The 18243-nt window shown below is 39.6% G+C and overlaps 1 protein-coding gene across 3 annotated transcripts in view; it reads right to left on the bottom strand.

Moving 5' to 3' along the window:
• The window catches only part of mrpl23 (mitochondrial ribosomal protein L23), a 77213-nt gene that overhangs the window by 26033 nt on the left and 32937 nt on the right, over window positions 1-18243 (bottom strand). For all 3 annotated transcript variants that reach the window (XM_047350246.1, XM_047350235.1, XM_047350255.1), the window contains 2 exons: window positions 15133-15215; window positions 11090-11163 (listed from right to left, as the gene is read on the bottom strand). In XM_047350246.1, the coding sequence (XP_047206202.1) occupies window positions 11090-11163; window positions 15133-15215 (157 nt within the window). The remainder of the gene's footprint in view (window positions 1-11089; window positions 11164-15132; window positions 15216-18243) is intronic.

The raw sequence follows: 18243 nt of genomic DNA, 5'->3' as shown, positions 1-18243 counted from the left end.
TGAAGCTCGTGTCTATATGAGCAGCCACTCAAAAGGAAAAATGACAGTCTCCTAAAAAAGAAAACGCATTATAATCTTCTCAATCCAAGCAGAGACGGGTCAGTTCTAAATGTCTGACAATGATATAGCCAAAAAAAATAACAGAAAACATAAAAAAATGTACACAATTTTCAAAGTTTTCCATTGAACAAATAGGATTAAACTGTGGCAAAAACTATTAGTTAAAATGATGGCAAAGCACAAGCTAGATGTGCGAATGGCCAAGATAGTTTCCTAAAGGCCAATCACAGGGAAATAAACAATACATCATTGCAAAAAACGTCTCAAACTAACAGAGCGGTTCAATTTTGAAAAAGGCTTTGCTGCACGAGCTCTACGCAGGATTTTCTGAAACAATTTGCAATTTATTAATTCATTTCTGAGCTTGTTAAAAAAACCTGATGACAACTTTGCTATTCAAATGCACCATGAACCAGACAAATCTAATTACACCAACTGTACATGAAGTAATGTCAACAACAGAGGTCAAAAAGTGCAATCCAGGATCAGATTTTCCAGCATCCACACTTTACAGCATCAAACAGATGGAACAATGCAAGTTGGGTGCGAAAATCTGAACCAAGTTTTATTCTGGGCACAGGGTTAGATAAAAGTAGTCCAAGTTTAAATACACCAGTCCTAAAAGACAGTGAGGCCTAAAAGCTTTGGGGACAGGCTCAAGCTTTTTTCCTTTCTGCTGCTGTTTTTGTCACCCCAACACCAGCCTTTCTCTTCCATTCAGCTTCCTTCTTCTCCGCTCGAACGCTTTGCCCCATCTCTGGACCTCCCTGTTCTGGCATAACTTCATCATGGCCTTAGACACCACCCCTGGTTACCCCTCTCAGCCCCTCACACTCATATATACACACTTTCCCACACACAGTGCAAAATTCACACATGCAGATGCTATCTCTTCCCCAATACTGGGGTCCCCCCTTAGCCTGAGGAAAATGGCCGTCACGGAACCCCGCTAACGGGAGGCCTCCCCTCAACCACAACCCAAGAGCATGGAGCAAGAGAAAGTGCACAAATCTATTACTGCTGCAACACTAGTTGATGGAGGGAAAAGGGGAAGAGAAAGGGGGAGCGGGAAGGATGAGGGTTGAACAGGGGGGACTGTGGTGCGAGCATCTACCCACAGAACACTCTAAGACATGTGGAGTCAATTAGGAAGAATCTTGTTTTCTCCCAACCGCTGCAAAAGAAGGGAGGGTTTTTGTTGGGCTATGTATGTGTGAGTGGACCTAGAAGAGTGTGTGGTAGGAAAGGGAGTTGAGGGAACATGTTTTTCTGAAAACCGGCCAGAGAAATAGGCCGGATATTTGGTTTTGTATCAAGCCATTTTATGCAAAAAGAGCTCGCATCTCAGCCTGCCTGCCTGTTGTTCATCCCTAAATGAGCATGACTGAAGAAACCTGAACAGGGTTTTAGCCAGACCAGAGAGTCAAGGCAAGGCGCTAGAGGAAAAACATCAGAACTTGAATGATGGAACATGTCTCAGGTGTTCATCATCCTCAAACGTATCATTTTCCGGCCCCACTGGGGAAAAAAAATCACAAGCCATTTCCTTATTGTCAAACAAGAGGAAGTCTTCTCTTAAAAGATTCATTATCAGTTCAATTATGTATCGTCTTTCAAACTGTCGTTTTTAGACAGTTTTCATTATTTATTCTTTGATGATTGATGGTTCTAAGGTGAGACGGCGAAGAGACGGCAGAAAGCCGTAAACAAGCGTCTACACCACATCCGATTTATCTCAGCAAGATGAAAACAATATCACCAAACAAAGGCCCTTTGTTTGTCATATGTTGGATGCTGGGGTTAAAGCAATCTCAAAAGATTGACAAGCTTCAAACTTAACTGAAATGTAGAAGGATGGATCTAAAATGAAATCTAAACTAATATACTACTACAGGGTTCAGCGATTTGTACAATTCATTTATGGCATAGCAAACAAACTTAAACAGGAGAACTACACCACATGATAATAATATCTCCATATTTACAGCAAAGTGTCTGTAACCAAATAAAAACACCCTTAGGCCCTGTGGGAACTCAGGAGGGCAGCCAGAGTGCATAAGCCACACAGGAGAAAGATGCAAAGTAAAGACAAAGTGTGATTGTGTAAATTTAATGTATACATTTAAGGAAAAGCAGGTTAAAACTCACCTTCTACAAGAACAACTGCCCAATTAAGCTTATATGAAGAACAACTGACCACAACTGATCATTTCACTTACATCCCCCAGCAGTTTCCCCCTCAAAAACATTTAATGACAGTTCTTAATCTTTCCTGATACTCTTACATGTTTTAGATCAAACATATTTTAATATCAAAGATAACGTCATTAAATACAAAATGTATTTAATAGATTTTGGTAATTCAATTTATTAAGGAAAAAAATTATATCCAAACCAAACTGGCCCTATGTAATTCTCTTGTTAAATAATTGATGACTATGATTAAATGAAACTTTATAAAAGCCTGAGTTATTTTGATTAGAAACATCCAGGCCTGCTTTATGAAAGAACTGTAGAATCAAGAAGAAACATTAAGCAGTTTAAATTATCTCAAAAAGCAACATGCCATACCCCATTAAAAAGAAATGCAAGAACAGATGGGAAACAAGGTCACTGACATCTATCAATCTGAAAAGGGTTATAAAGCAATTTCTAAAGCTTTGGAACTTCAGAGAACAACAGTGAGAGCTAGGAGTGAAAGTTCCTAGGAGCCGAGCCAGCAGCCTACCAAAACTACTCCAAGAGCAAATCGAATACACATCCAGGAGGGTAAAAAAGAAAAACATCCTAAAGCGATGCAGCCCCCACGTACCTCAGTTAAGGCCAGTTTTCATGATTCATCAATAATAAGGAGACTAGGCAAAAATGGTATACATGGGACAGTTCAGAGGTAAAAACCAATAGAAATGGCTCGTCTCACATTTGCCAAAAATATTGATGATCCCCAAGACTTAAGAAAAGAAATATGTGGACTGACGACACTAAATTGGGCCTTTTTTGAAAGGGTGCATTCATTCTTCACCAAAAAAAGCCCTTGAGCTCAAGTACACTTGGGTTTGCAGCTGGACAACGATCCATAGCACACCACCATGTCTATCTTTGAATGTCTCAAAAAACGAAACTAAGTGGAGTGGCAAAGTTCTTGTGGCATGACTGTGAACAGGCCATGCTCAAAAAACCTTAAATGTGCTAATTAAAATAAATAAATAAATAAAATAATAAAAAAAATACATGGAAGAAGAGAGGGCCAATTTGCTTCATATCAATGTACAAGACTCATTGCCAAGTATCGCAAATGCTTGATGGCATTTGTTGGTGCTGGGAGTGGCACAGGCAGTTATGTTTGGGGTAAATTACTTTATCCAAGTTGGTTTGAATAGTTTTCTTACTCTTAATAAATAAATTCATTTGAAAACTGGCTGAGTGGACGCTGGCACGCTTTGTTGCTGTTGCTCATCACCGTACCTTTGGCTCTTTTGTGGACTCTTCTGTGGACTTTTTGTGGATTTTCTCGTCTTATCAGCCGAACTCTTGCCGCGATGTGGATTAATCACTCTTGCCGCGATGTGGATTAATCACTCTTGCCGCGATGTGGATTAATCACTCTTGCATCTGATTTTGGCTTGTATGAACTATCCTATCACTCCTCGTTAAACCGGCTTCGCCAATTCTACAATATTCATCTGCCGAGCTCCTCGGTCTGTGTTGGCACCTGTCCAATTCTCTCCGGGTTATGCTGCACCTTCATCCGGATGTCGCTTTCCTGCCCCGCCGGAGATACGTCCACCGTGGGTCTCTACGAAGTTTTCAGCTCGACAGATCAAAACCCATCCAGTCCATCTGGACTGATAACCGTCGACCTACTAGGAAAGCTACCCGGATTGCAGATCTCAACATGCTAGCTAGCGTTGCTAGGGCAGCTAACCAGCATGCCCACTCCACCTTTGTCAACTTTGGACTGCTCAACATCCATTATCTTACGGACAAAGGACAACTCATCCAGGATCTTGTAACTGACCATAAGCTTGATTTTCTCTGCCTGACAGAAACTTGGCAACTACCTATGGATTTTTCACATCTTAACGACTCTACCCCACCTGGCTTTGTTTACATTTGTCAACCCCCTAGCTCCGGTCGCGGGGGTGGACTCGCAATAATTCATCGTGACAACTGGAAAATCCTGCGAGTGAGTGTGTCTACTGTCAGCTCATTTGAAAGCGTTGTATGTAAAGTCTCTGGACTAACTCCTACCATTATTGCTACAGTTTATCGCCCCCCTAAGCCTCACAAAGACTTCTTAAATGATTTTTCTTCCTTAGCCATCTGTTTACTCTCTCACCAAATGTTATTTTACTGGGTGATTTTAATATTCATATTGACAACACTAACCTCGCACTTACCAACGATTTTTTTATCCTGCCTGGACAGTTCTGGCTTCAGTCAATCTGTTGCTTTTGCCACCCATGTTAAAGGACATACCCCGGACTTGGTTTGTTGTTCTGGAATCATTACTGTTGGCTGTAAAGCCGATGAACTCTTTTTCTCTGACCACTTTCTTTTGTCGTTCAGTATTTCACTGTGTGTTTCATTAATCAAGACAGCCTGGCTCATCTACTTTCGGAACATTAAAGATATCAATACTCATTCTTTCTCCACTACTGTTTGCTCCACTTTGAATTTTGAACATCTTATGACTTCTGATCAACTTACTGATCTGTATAATAGTGACCTAACCCATATTCTTGATTCCTTTGCTCCAGTGAAAACATGATTTGTTACCTTTACTCATTCTGCCCCCTGGTTCACTCCTAAACTCCAGTCTATTAAATCCAAATGTCATCAATTGGAACGACTTCATAAAAAATCGGGTCTTACTGTCCATAAGGACATGTATATTTCTCACGTCGCACACTACAAGACTTTAATTTCTCAAACTAAATGGGCTTACTATTCTACCATTATCTCTTCGCATAAAGGAAATAAAAAGATCTTGTTTTCACTGTTAAACAATATCTTCCATACCCCCGATCCTCTACCCTCTCACTTCTATTCAGATGATACCTGTAATTCTCTCATGTCCTTTTTTGATGATAAAATTTGGAAAATTCATCAGCAACTTTGTCCTGCATTTCCTATCCCTTTTCTCTTTGATCCTCCTTTCCTCAGTCAGCCTTTTTCTTTCTTTCTGCTTCCTCCAGTCTCTGAAATAGCCGACCTTATCAAGAAATCTAAACCCTCCACATGTTCATTAGATCCTCTTTCAACAGCTCTTGTAAAACTTTGCCTTTACTCCCTTCTTCCAATTGTCTCTGCCATCATTCACTCCTCTCTTTCTTCTGGAATTGTACCTACTACCTTCAAAACTGCAGTTGTTACTTCTATCCTCAAAAAAACTGGACTGGATCCAAACAATTTTAATAATCTCCGCCCGATTTCTAACCTTCCATTCATTTCCAAAATTCTAGAAAAATCTGTAGCATCTCAACTCCATCTTCATTTAACCAAGAATAGTTTGTACGAACAGTTCCAGTCTGGTTTTCGTTCTGGTCACAGCACAGAATCTGCTCTCCTTAGAATCACCAACACCCTTCTCATGGCAGCAGACTCAGGTTTATTGTCTCTTCTCATTCTCCTCGATCTCAGTGCAGCCTTCGACACAATTTCTCATTCAATCCCGCTTCATAGACTTTCTTCCATTGGTATCACAGCACTCTCTTTTAATTCTCATATTAATAATATTACCCGGTCTGCATATTTCCACCTTCGTAACATTAACCGACTTCGTCCATCTCTTTCCCTGCACTCTGCTTCCATCCTGGTTCACAGTCTGGTTATTTCTCGAATTGATTACTGTAATTTTCTTCTCGTTGGTCTGCCTCTGAAATCAATCCGTAAACTTCAACTGGTTCAAAACTCTGCTGCTTGCATCGTTATTAAAACGGCCTCATTTCATCACATTACTCCAGTTCTACAGCAACTTCAATGGCTTCCTGTTTCATTTAGAATTCAATTCAAAATCCTGCTGTACATATTCAAGGCAACTCATAACCTCGCCCCTCCTTATCTGTCTGATCTTCTACACATCACCACCTATTAACGTTCCCTTCGTTCTTCCTCTTCCATCCAACTCAGTGTGCCCTTTGTCCGTCTCAGTACCACGGGGAAAAGAGCCTTCTGTCACTCTGCTCCCCAACTCTGGAACGCTCTTCCTCCTGACATCCGTAATATTGATTCTCTTCTCTTCTTCAAAACACAATTGAAAACTCATCTGTTCAAGTTAGCCTTCTCACTTTAAAGGTTTTTATTTTGTGGTTTTATGTTTTTATTTTATTCTTTTCCCCAATGTTTTAATTGTGTTTTTAATGTTGTAAAGTGTCCTTGGGTGTTTTGAAAGGCGCTGTCAAATAAAATGCATTATTATTATTATTATTAAAACTGAATTTTAATCATCTTTCATCTTCGTTTGATGACCTGAAACATTTAGGTGTTTTTTCCCCCTTACAAAAATCTGTAAGAGAGGAAGAACTTTTTCACAGCACTGTAAATGATTTATAACCAAAAAAGGAGGGAGTGCTGGTTGTTAATGCGGTGAGGTCTCTGCCTCCCACCGTGTACTTGACAGGAGTTGGTAAAATAATCCTTCTTACGCAAAACACTAACCAGAGAAAAAGCAGATAAGATGTGACGTTAGTACCATTTAGATTTTGTTGCCTTCATTTCATAGTCTGATGACAAATAAATGTTTCATATACTTTAGTACTTTTTTCACAATATCAAGTAACTAAGATTATATTAAGAAACTCTATTAAAGCTTCTGTTGACATGATATTAACTATTATAATACATCATCATCTATTAATTAGTGAACTTATCTTTTTTTTCTTAATTTCCCTAATTTTTCTTAAGGTTACAATTGTTTTCCTGCCACCAACTATATAAGCACAGAATCTCTGGCTGCAGTCTGATGCGGTGTGTGTCTGTGCATGTTTGTGTGATGCATACATCAGCAATGATCGGCTCCAGTCACGGACTGGCTCTGTCTGAGTTACTGTTTCAAAACAATCATGGCAGCTAAAGCGACTGATTCACTGTCAAAAGACAGGTTCTAAAAGCTGTCGAAGGCTGAAGTGATTTAAAGCATGGAAATACTTCAGGCTTGATGCATGATGAACAGTGGAAGACACTAAGGAGCTGGAACCTACCGTCAGTTCCTGCTGCTGAATCCACTCTCTTACAGAGGGCCAAAAAGGACAACATTAAATAAACCATGAAATAAATAAATGTACCATTAAATGTCCCAATAAATAATTAAATGTACCTTTTATTTATTTAATACATAATTAAAGGGGCTGCACGGTGGCGCAGTTGGTAGCACTGTTGCCTTGAAGCAAGAAGGTCCTGGGTTCGATTCCCAGCCAGGGGTCTTTCTGCATGGAGTTTGCATGTTCTCCCCGTGCATGCGTGGGTTCTCACCGGGTACTCCGGCTTCCTCCCACAGTCCAAAGACATGCCTGTTAGGTTAATTGGTCTCTCTAAATTGACCTTAGGTGTATGAATGAGTGTGTGCATGGTTGTTTGTGTGTTGCCCTGCGATGGACTGGCGATCTGTCCAGGGTGTACCCTGCCTCTCGCCCATAGACTGCTGAAGATAGGCACCAGCTCCCCCGCGACCCACTATGGAATAAGCGGTAGAAAATGACTGACTGACTGCCTGACTGACATAATTAAAGTAGAACTAAACCCCAGTTTATCTGTTTTGCAGATAAACTGTATAAATTGGGCCTTAAGGGCGATATCTTTATGTTGCTGTGCAATTTTTTACATATTCATATAAACTTGTTTAATTCTGCAATATTTGTCCTAAAATCGTCTTAGTGCTGCCCTTTTTGGGTTGAACAGTGGCTACTGCAATTTAATTTTCCTATTGCTTAAAATGGTACAGCTTTGTACATGTCTATGTCACAGCCCTGCGTTCAGCTATACATCCATCTCACTCAGACACACACCCGCCTTCTGAATGAAGAGTTGGAACTGTGAGCATTGATCATAGCGTTTTATGCTTTATACCTTCTGTCAAATGCTTTACTTGAGATAATATAAATCTACATGTAAATGTAAATTTCTTAAAGTTTGTTCATGCTTTGAACAACAGCCCATGTTAGCAATGATGCTGCTAACATTATTTCTGTCCTCTGCTGGCTCAGCAGCGCCGGCTAGAGGCATCGCGGGGCTCAGGCCCGCTGGACTCAATATAGCCCCACTCAACCTTCAGATGCAAGGGGGGAAAGAAATTCTCCACATGAAAAGATCCATCAGTGGCCAAAACACCAGCGTCGCTCTGCTCACTCTTGTCGTCCTGACCACATCCTCCGCTCGACCCCACATTTGGCCGTGCCCCTCAGTGTCTCTTCAAAATGTGTCTGGTGGGCACGGTTATGCTTTTACATCAGGTTTAGTTCCACTTTAAATATACCATTAAATTATGAAATGCACAATTAAATTATTAAATGTTCCATTTAAATGAATAAACGAAGTAATTAAATGTTAAAATAACATTTAATATTATTTAATTTAATGAAATAATTACATTTTAAATAATATTTGAAAATAAATAAACATAATCATTTCCCATTATATTTATTTCATGAGCAGGAATCTTATTGAAATGTTTAGATGTCCATGTGCATTTAATTGATTTCGACTATGCCTGTGTCTGCAGACTTAGTGTAAAAAAAAATAATTTTCACTTCATCGCTACTTTATTACATGCAGTTGTATAAATAGTGTTAATATCTACACAATTCAGATTTAAATCAAAGAAACTAATAAATAATACATACAGTCAATAAATAAAATAGGAACTCATGACTGAACTGAGGCCTATTATCGTTTATTTCCATTTTAACTTGATCATATTTGACATTCTAAATCCTATGGCTTTTTTATTTGTAAGTACATCAGTATTAAAATTTTCGTTTTATTTACTTTATCCCACTGGAGGTGGCACCTAATTAATTCCTATATTTTAATACATATATTTTCCCCCTGCGCCCACTCCATTACACTACCACTACCACTCATGTAGGGCCTTGGGGTGTGGGTGCGTCATTGGAGTGCCGCAAGGGTTTTCCATCTGCGGTCCAATGGCAGCCTGTGCCCAAATTTTATAGAACAACTTAGACACTCTCACTTATAACACGACACTCACATGTAGGACCTTGGGGGTGGGCGCGCTCAATGGCATCAAGAGGGAGTGTATTTTATTAACCTAACCTGTTGCTGTGCTCAACTCTAAGGGTTAAGTTGCATGTAGAAATTGAGGGTTCTGGGGTAGGGGGGGACCCTCTTCCCCACCTGTGGTTCCTGCACTGGGGCGGCTGGCGGGTTGTGCTTGGCCTGGAGTGCTTGGCCTGCCCGGCCTGGGTGGTGCATGTTTCCCTCTCATGAACTGATGGGTTAACAGATACATAAATGTTCTATGCTGAGCCGCATTTACCACTGAATACATCTTGCATTCATAAGTATCGTGCACTTTTTGGTAAAAAAGCTGTTAATATGAACGTTTCTGCAGGTGCAGAAGCAAGAAGGGTGTTATCTTGTATTCTCTTCATCCTTCTTTTTTTCCTCCATTCTTTTCTCCTTCTCTCCCATTTTATTTTTTGCCCCACCTCTCTCTCTTTTGTACTTGTAATTATTTTCCTTTTCCTTTCTGTCTCCGTGTCCATAACAATTGAAATAATCCCAAGGGGGAAGACCGCAGCTGCCAGACCCAGAGTTAGATAATACCAAACATCATGTACCCAAAACTGGAACCCAAATGGAAACGTGGATTTTGGGAGCCATTTCACCCATTACATTTCTCATGACAAATACGAAACACGCTCCATGACTCATTCTCACATTGTTGAAGAACAACAACACAGACAGTGCCTACAAAACTGGAAGTCATCTCTTAAAACTGACTGAAAAGGCTTTCTAAGTGTAAGTCAGCAAAGCACCTTGGAAAAGTATTCACATTTCTGGAAATTTTTGTCACTTTTTAACCACAAACAACACATTTTATTGTGCTTTTAGGTGGGAGACCAACACAAAGTAGTAAATAACTAAGTAGAACAGAAATCAGTTGTCACTGCTTTGCAGAATGGCCTTCCAGCACAATTGCAGGTCTAAATCTTGAGTGTTATGTCTCTTACAACTTTGTAACACATCAGAACACGAGAAACTGAAGCTCTGTGTCAAGGATTTTGCAGCCTCTAAAAGGTTTTTTTCTACAATTGTCCTGTATACAGCTCTATCCATCTTTGCATCAGCTCTAACCATCTTCCCTGTCCCTGCTGATGAAACATTCCCACAATTGGATGTTGTCACCACCCCTACTGTGAAACATGTGGGTGGTATGTTCAGGGCAACATGAGGTGTTAGTTTTCTGCAAAACAGTTATGCATGTGGGCCAAAATGTTACATTTTGGTCATATCTAAACACCTTTTCCACATATTTGCGAACCCCTTACATGGCTTGTGGTAAATGGGCGTTCTTATTGTTTTCTTTCAACTGTGGCTTTCTTGTTGCCATTCTTTTAGGTTTGAGAAGATTCTTCCACCTGAGCTTTGAAGGTGTGAAGGTCTTCAAAAGTTAAAATCGCATAATGCTCTCTTTGCCTGTCAGTTTAGGTGTGTTGGTAGGTCTGTAGTTATGTTTTAAGCTTGCAATGCTGTTCTATAAACTAATCTTGCTTTCTTAACTTTATCCCTGACCTCTCTGGGTTATGCCTTTGGTCTTCATGATGCTGTTTGTTCAATAAAGTTCTCAAACAAACCTCTGGGGTCTTTTCGGAAAAGCAGTATTTTTACAGAGATTGCAGGCACTGGATTTTATTTAAGGTATTAGAACAGGAGGAGGGGGGCTTAATACAAAAGGACTGCACACGTCTGATTTTGATTTCCTTTCATGTGATAAAATGCAACACAAAAAAACTTCCAGGGATATGAATACTTTTGCAAGGCACACTGTTAGAGCATTAATTCTCACCAGCTGAACGTAGGCCACTTTATAATCTGGCTGCTTAACCTTCTGGTTGAGGTGATTCCTCTTCTTGTTGGACCCTGAAAAACAAAGAATAAAAGTTTTACTTCTGTTGGCAAACAGCAAAAGTAAAGCTAAGACCTATAACTTTTTTACCAGTGGATAAATATAAATGTATAGGTATTTGTTAAGATTATCAAGCTATTACTGGCCAAGGATAATACTGTAAAAAAATTAAGAAATGTTCTTTAAAACATTCTTTGAATTTCTAAATTTCCAAACATTTCAGAAACTGCTGAAAGTTACAGATTAATCTGAGAGACATTTGTCTTGTGAAAAACTGCACATCCATGTTGTGTTGGGTGGGGGAAATAAGACATGCAGAGAGAGAAATCTCTTTTTATATTTTTATTGTAAACATTTTATTATGAAAACAGTCTAATTTTATTTCAACTAAAAATAATAATAATTTAATTATTTATGCTGCCTATTATAGGTCCTACAGAGAAACTGGAAATAGCCTAAATCTAAAATTGGACATTGCCAAGACTACTGGAGACAGTGCATATCTATCAACTACTGTTTACCACTGAACAACAATATTTTTCTACCTCTTATTACTTTCCTGCAAAAACTAATTTTTTTTGTGTAAATCCAGGGTGGAAATTAGCACCCGCTACAGGCATATGCAGGTAAATGTATGAAATGGTCAGTCTGTTTAATGTAACTGTCAGACGGAGGCAGAACTCATCTCTGCTTCAGACTGACAGATCAGGGAGTAAGTTAAGAGTAGCAGCAAGCTGCGGCTTTAACATTACAAAATGTGAAGTTCAATGCTCTAAGTTTAGAAAGCAGGAGAAAACCTATGCTTGTACGTTTTGGCCGCAATGGAAGAGCTGGTGGCAAGCAAAATCCTCAAGTCAACTTATTAAAACAGAAAGGAGGACAGCTAGCATTAGTCTGCCATTTCTTTAAACTCCTTCCTCATCAAAGATCCTGAGCAGGGCAACGTGCGCATTTGCTGAAAACCTTTTGCCATATGTCTTTAGAAAACAAACAGTGCTTTGCTTGTTTTAGGTTAAGTGTTTTGGAAGGACCAAAATATATAAAAAAAAACAAACTTTAACATCATGAATGAGTGACTTAGGTAGAACATATTCCCAATCTGATTGACACCTGATTTTAAGCTCACATCCTTACATTCCTAACAATGAGTGCTACTCGTTTAAATTACCAAAATACTGCTTGACCTTGACTTTGCAAAAATTTTATTATTCGGTTTGTTTTACAATTTAACTGTTGAAATTGTATTTATTAACCGCATGATTAAAAAAACTTAATAGATGTGTTTAATTTGGAAAACATGGAATCTGGGAAAAACAAAAAAGGTAACGTAAGGTAAAACAAAATAGAACAATTTGGAAAAAACAAAACATATTTCATAGGGCACTAAAGAATGTATGGCAAATGTATGGGATATTGTTATATCTATTTACCATACAGTGAAAATAAGATTTTCACCTCTTCAAAGGAAAACAATTATTTCCATCGCTGGAGTTAATGCTTGATAATCCTCCATCCCACTGACAGTGGAACACAGTTGCACTCTTTATCAGCTCCAGATAACAATGACAATCTATTTTGTCTCACCTGTCATATATCTCCAAGTCTGGAAAACAGGGGACATGCTGAGTGCGGCAATTGTTTTCATTGTGGGGGTGGGACTGCGTTTCATTGAAAATTAGATCAGTTTATTCCTTTAACTTCAAGGGCCTTCAGACAGGTATGAATTTCTACTTTATGACAAAAAGTACCATCAGTGAAGGACAATGGCAAAGGATCAAATAGACCTCTCTGCTTGAGATACTAATATCAATAAGACCCTGGTGGTCAAGTCCACAGGCCCATGGAGTAACCGCCATTGCCATGGCAACGGTTTACAACATGAAAAACAGGGGAAACATTCCCCTGTAATGACTCATTTGTGCATAAGTGTGTGTGCGTGTGTGTCTAGTAATCACTAGCTAGGCAGCACACAGCTCAGGGAAAGCCCTAAGCAGGGTTGTAAAACACCCCCTCCACACCACCATGCTAAATGGAGGCCCCTGTGTGGGTAGGACACAGAGGTAACTAAGTGTATGTGCCACGTACACGTGTGTCTTCACACTCGTGAACGTGTTCAGGTTGCTGAGAAAAACCACAGGGGAATACTACAACCTTTATAAGTAAGGTAAGAACCTGAAAAGTAAAAAAGAAACAATATGACACAAACACAACAGCACACCTTGAATACACAAAGCAGTGCCTTTTGCCTCATGACGCTTTTTCCCAACACAGAAAGACACACAAGACAGAGCTTTCACAGAACACTCGCAAACGCAAGCACAATTTCTCCCACTTTGAGATTGCGGTCTGGCAACCAACTATCACGTTACAAATCCCAGACTGGAGAGGTAGCCATGGTAACCCCTTCCAAAATACCCCTGAAGCACAAGAGGGAAGAAAGGGTTGCACCCCTCACTCTTTTTGGTCTATTCCCGTCTTTACACTGCCAATGGAGTGGAACCCCTGACGCAGACAGGGATACCTTCGCTGACGCACCTCTGGAAAACCAGGGGTCTTCAACTGCCCTTTGTTCTTCATCCTACTCCATCCCTCGAAGACATGCAGCTTCCCTTGAACTTGCTACACCAATGAGCATTCTTTTCTCCTGTAGCCTCTGACACAATCCTAATAAACAGTGTTAATTGCTTCTCCACTCTATAGGCTAGGCGCCTCTCTCCCCATGGTACCTTCTTGGTCTCTCTTCCAGGAGGTAGAGACTGGCTTCACTGTCCAATCTCTACCTCCTGCACAGGTAGAGATTGGACAATGGCAAAGGTAGACACTGGTAGACACGCTTTCTGTAAACTCTGCACATTTTGATCAGAAATAATGATCAAAACTAGATGAAACATTTTTAAAGAGAAATGTAAAATAAAAAAGGTTAAAATAAAAGTATGCTTGACCAGGAAAAAAAGGTAAACAAAATTTAACACTAGTTGATTTACACATACATAAATGCCACTTTTCTGGCAAAGATTTGAGAAAAGCAGGTTTAATTAAATTACATTTAAGGAATTTCTGGACACTGTTTATTTATTTATCCTTAACTCAAAAGTTTATTTTAACAAGTCCAGAACTTTTTCTCCAGACAAAATATGTCTGATGTTTGGAACTGAGCGACATCAAAGAAGGATGTGTATTGGGATATTTTGCTGAACTTTCACTGAAGGCTGCACTGTACACGTCTTGTTTGCCCATTTTTTGTCAGACTGTTGTGAATAAAGCCCATTAATTCCACATCCTGAAAAAAGAATAAAAGGAATATAAGCAGATTTATGTTAATGATCATTATCCTAGTCATCGCTTGTTTCAGCCTTTACAACCATGTTACGTGTTTGATCATAGGAGTCATATTCAAGCTCAAACATATAAGGCTGAATTGCTTGCAATAGGAACCCTTCTTCTGTCGGAGCTGTATTCCTCAAGTAAAAAGTCCTTCTGCCTGGGTGAAAATGCTTCAGAACCTATCTTAAATTCTGCTAAAAGTCACTTGCCCAGCATAGTGTTTACTAATGCCACTATATGGGCCTGAAATTTGACTGATATGGTGTGCCTTCCTTATTTACAATTGGTCTAGCCACTAATGCCAGACTTAATGTCCTACAATTAAACTGAGTAACCCAGATGTTCCCTTTGCTAGCAGTGTATTTTAGTGAAATCCAGCATTGGAAATGTGTTTTTTGCCTCCTGTTGGGTTTTTTTAAATAATTGTACAGTTGTTAAAAAAAGAAATACACATTTGGTTATTTATTGAGGTAACACTAATTTAGAAGCAGTTCTGCATTGCTTACAGGGTAGAACAATATTTGTTTTTATTCTTTCCAGAAGTAACAGGTTGGTAAACAGCCCATGCTTAGAAAACAATTTTTATATTTTATGTCAACTGTTTCCAGGTATGTAAAAACGTTCTGTATGTCCTTGTGCAAATATTTAGGCAAACTTACCAAATTGTATCCTGGTGCGGATCACTCCAACAGGGACGTTGTAGATCTTCTCTAAGTAGTTCTTTACATCATATTTGGTCATTCTATTCATAACAAACAGGGAAGACAAAAAGAGAGGGAAACAAAGGTAAAAACATTTGTGCAGGATTACAATTTAAGTGCCATAAAGAGTCATCTGAATACATGTGTGTGCTGCCACTTCAGGTATGACATTTAAGCATTTAGGTCAGTACTAGAAGGACAACATGTTGGATTACTCTTCATCACTTAATCGACCTTTATAAAAGAAATAATGCAGCCCATTTCCAGACTGCATTACCATAACCTCTGCAGTTATATTATGTGCTGTAAAGCGACAGGACACTCATGTACAAACCCATATTCAGCTCCTACTGAATGGACCATAAAGTGGGGAGAAGAGAAATGTGAGTGTCAGTCTTCATCCAATTAACTGTCTAGGAGTATTGATCGTGCCCAGTGAAATCCTACACAGGAAGTAGACCTGGCACCAACTGATCTGGCAGGCTGGCCCAGCTCAAGGTAGCCCACTGGGTAGCACTGGGAACAGATTCCTCTGCCCAGAGGAAGAAAGGCTTTTAACTGCTAATCAATCTAGCCAATTGAATTAGCTCGGTAGAAAGCCCTTCTCAAATGCGTCAGACAAAGTGCTTAATAGCGACGGTGTGGTCTGACAAGAGAGCCTCGGATGTGGTGTCTTCTATCACCTCATATGTTTCTTTGACAATGTAAAATACTGTAATTTTCACTGTTTGTAAAGTAAACAGCTCAACACCTGAGTATTTAATAACAATATCAGATGAGGCAAAGATTTGCCTGATGAACACAGGCAAATCTTTGTGAACACAAAAGCTCTTTGTACCAAAGAGTGATGTAATATTTCTTGCCATGCTCTAACTAACAATTGCCGTTCCTACATAATAAGTTAAAATTTGGCAAGCTCACAGTGAAGTAGAACGACAATGTTTGTATACCAGGTATATGGAGACAGGTAGGCTCACCTTTTAAAACAGCTAAGTATTTCTACATTTCCATAATAATTTCCACCATTTTCTGCAATTAATTTAATAAAAAAAGGAATGAGTTGTTTATTGAGCTCACTGGGTTAACTATGATTCAGGACAACTCGTGTTTGGTGAAAGGTACAAAATACCTTTCTCGGTCTCTTTTAGATGTTCTCTACAACTTTATTAGTTGAAGAAAACCTGCATCTAAAACATTTCAACTTGTAATATGTAAAAAGTGAAAACATACAAACAGAAGAAAGAAAAGAAACACTACATTACATCACACAAACAGCTTACTCTTTTAATTATTTATTATTGCTCAACAAACATTTACTTTTAAGGATTCAAGGATTTTTACTGTCATACCAGCTCACATTTACATGTTAAGGTAAGAAATTCAGACTCAGGTCCCGGTTAAGAAGCCTGATACTTAAGTAAAAAGAAAACTAAGTATAACAGACAAAGCTAAATTTAATAATAAATTGCAATGAGTAAAGATATATGCAGCGAAGAGCAAAATAAAAGAAATATAAACAGTTAAATAGTGAAGCTGAAATTAACTTTATGTTAACGTTATGCATTGTCAAACTAAAGTATAGTCACCCATGACTATAAATTACACTGCAGAGACACAGAGTCTAGTGAAATAATAGTTTTCAGCCATTTTCAGCAATGTACCACCTTTGAAATACTCTTTCAGCAGAGTAACCCATAACCTCGCAACGTCATTACTTAGAAAAAGATAAGATGGTGAACAATGGAAGGGTGGGTCAGTCTAAGAGCGATTCATGGATTCCAATAATTGGCGGCCACAAAGAGAGATGATCCTTGCCCGGATTGGAGAGACCGAGGCACCCTCTTGAGGCAATGTTTGGGGGGCTATCCAGCAAGCACCGGGTGACTGAGCTTTGGCACCTGGGTTTCGGCAGGGCTAAGGGAAACAGGTCACCCCAAGCTGTGTATGCTTTCAAGGGTGAACTGCAGACCCCAACTGAAGACATCCTCGGGTGCTGGAGTGGCAGACTTGGGACTTAGTCCCGTTTTAAGAAAGGATATCCTAGGACTGGAGACTGTGTTCCAATTATCGAGGGATGTCACCTCTCAGCCTCCCTAAGAAAGCTTACTCTAGGGTGTTGGAGGCTCCGACTGATGGTTGACCCTCGGAGCCAGGAGTAGCAATGTGGCTTTTGCCCGGCCATGGAACAGTGGACCAGATCTTTACCATAGCGGAATTGCTAAGGGGCAATATGCTTAACAGGTCTACATGTGTACTTGTGGATCTGGAGAAGGCCTACGATTGTGTACCCCGAGGTATTTTGTGTGGGGTGCTCTGGAAGCATGGGGTATCTGGGTGGCTTTTAAGGGCTATCCAATCCTTGTAGTCACAGAAAGAGCTGTGTTTACATTCTCGGCATAAAGTGGAGCCTGTTCCCAGTGCATGTTGGACTCTAATAGGGCTGTGCCTTGTCACCTATCCTCTTTGTGGTGTTCATGGACAGGATCTCAAGGCATAGTCATGGAGACAGAAGTATCTGGTTTGGAAAACTCAGATTTAATGTTTGATTTTTGTGCCAGATGTGAATCTGTTGGCATCCGTGACCTCCCACATGCACTGCAGTGTCTAAGTCTGAGGCCATGCTTCTCGAACAAAAAAAGGCGGACTTCCCCTTCTGGGTTTGGGATAGGTCTCTGCCTCAAGCAGACGAGTTTAAAGAGGACATTTCATACTTTTAAATCCTTCCTATTCACATTTAAATCATTCAGATGTGGTCTGTATAAAATGAAACTGCAATGCTTTGGCCTGAACTCCTTGTTATTGTAGCTCCACAGGCCCCCCCTTTAACTTATGCTCATAAGGCAACTTCACACCCCGCCCCCTTCCAGGTCGCAGAGCGTTCCACTCCACACTGTTAGGCCAATTATCTAGCGGAAAATTTATTATTATTACTGATAATATTTAAACACAAAGTGCATGTAAGATGTATTTAAATAATATAAATGCTACAAAAAGATGAATGAACATGTCTTGTAAATTAAGGCTCAACATACAGTACAGACCAAAAGTTTGGACACACCTTCTCATTCA

The sequence above is a fragment of the Girardinichthys multiradiatus genome, chromosome 2 (assembly GCF_021462225.1).
Source record: "Girardinichthys multiradiatus isolate DD_20200921_A chromosome 2, DD_fGirMul_XY1, whole genome shotgun sequence".
In the NCBI taxonomy this organism is placed as follows: Eukaryota; Metazoa; Chordata; class Actinopteri; order Cyprinodontiformes; family Goodeidae; genus Girardinichthys; species Girardinichthys multiradiatus.
This window is presented reverse-complemented; position numbering and strand designations above follow the sequence as displayed.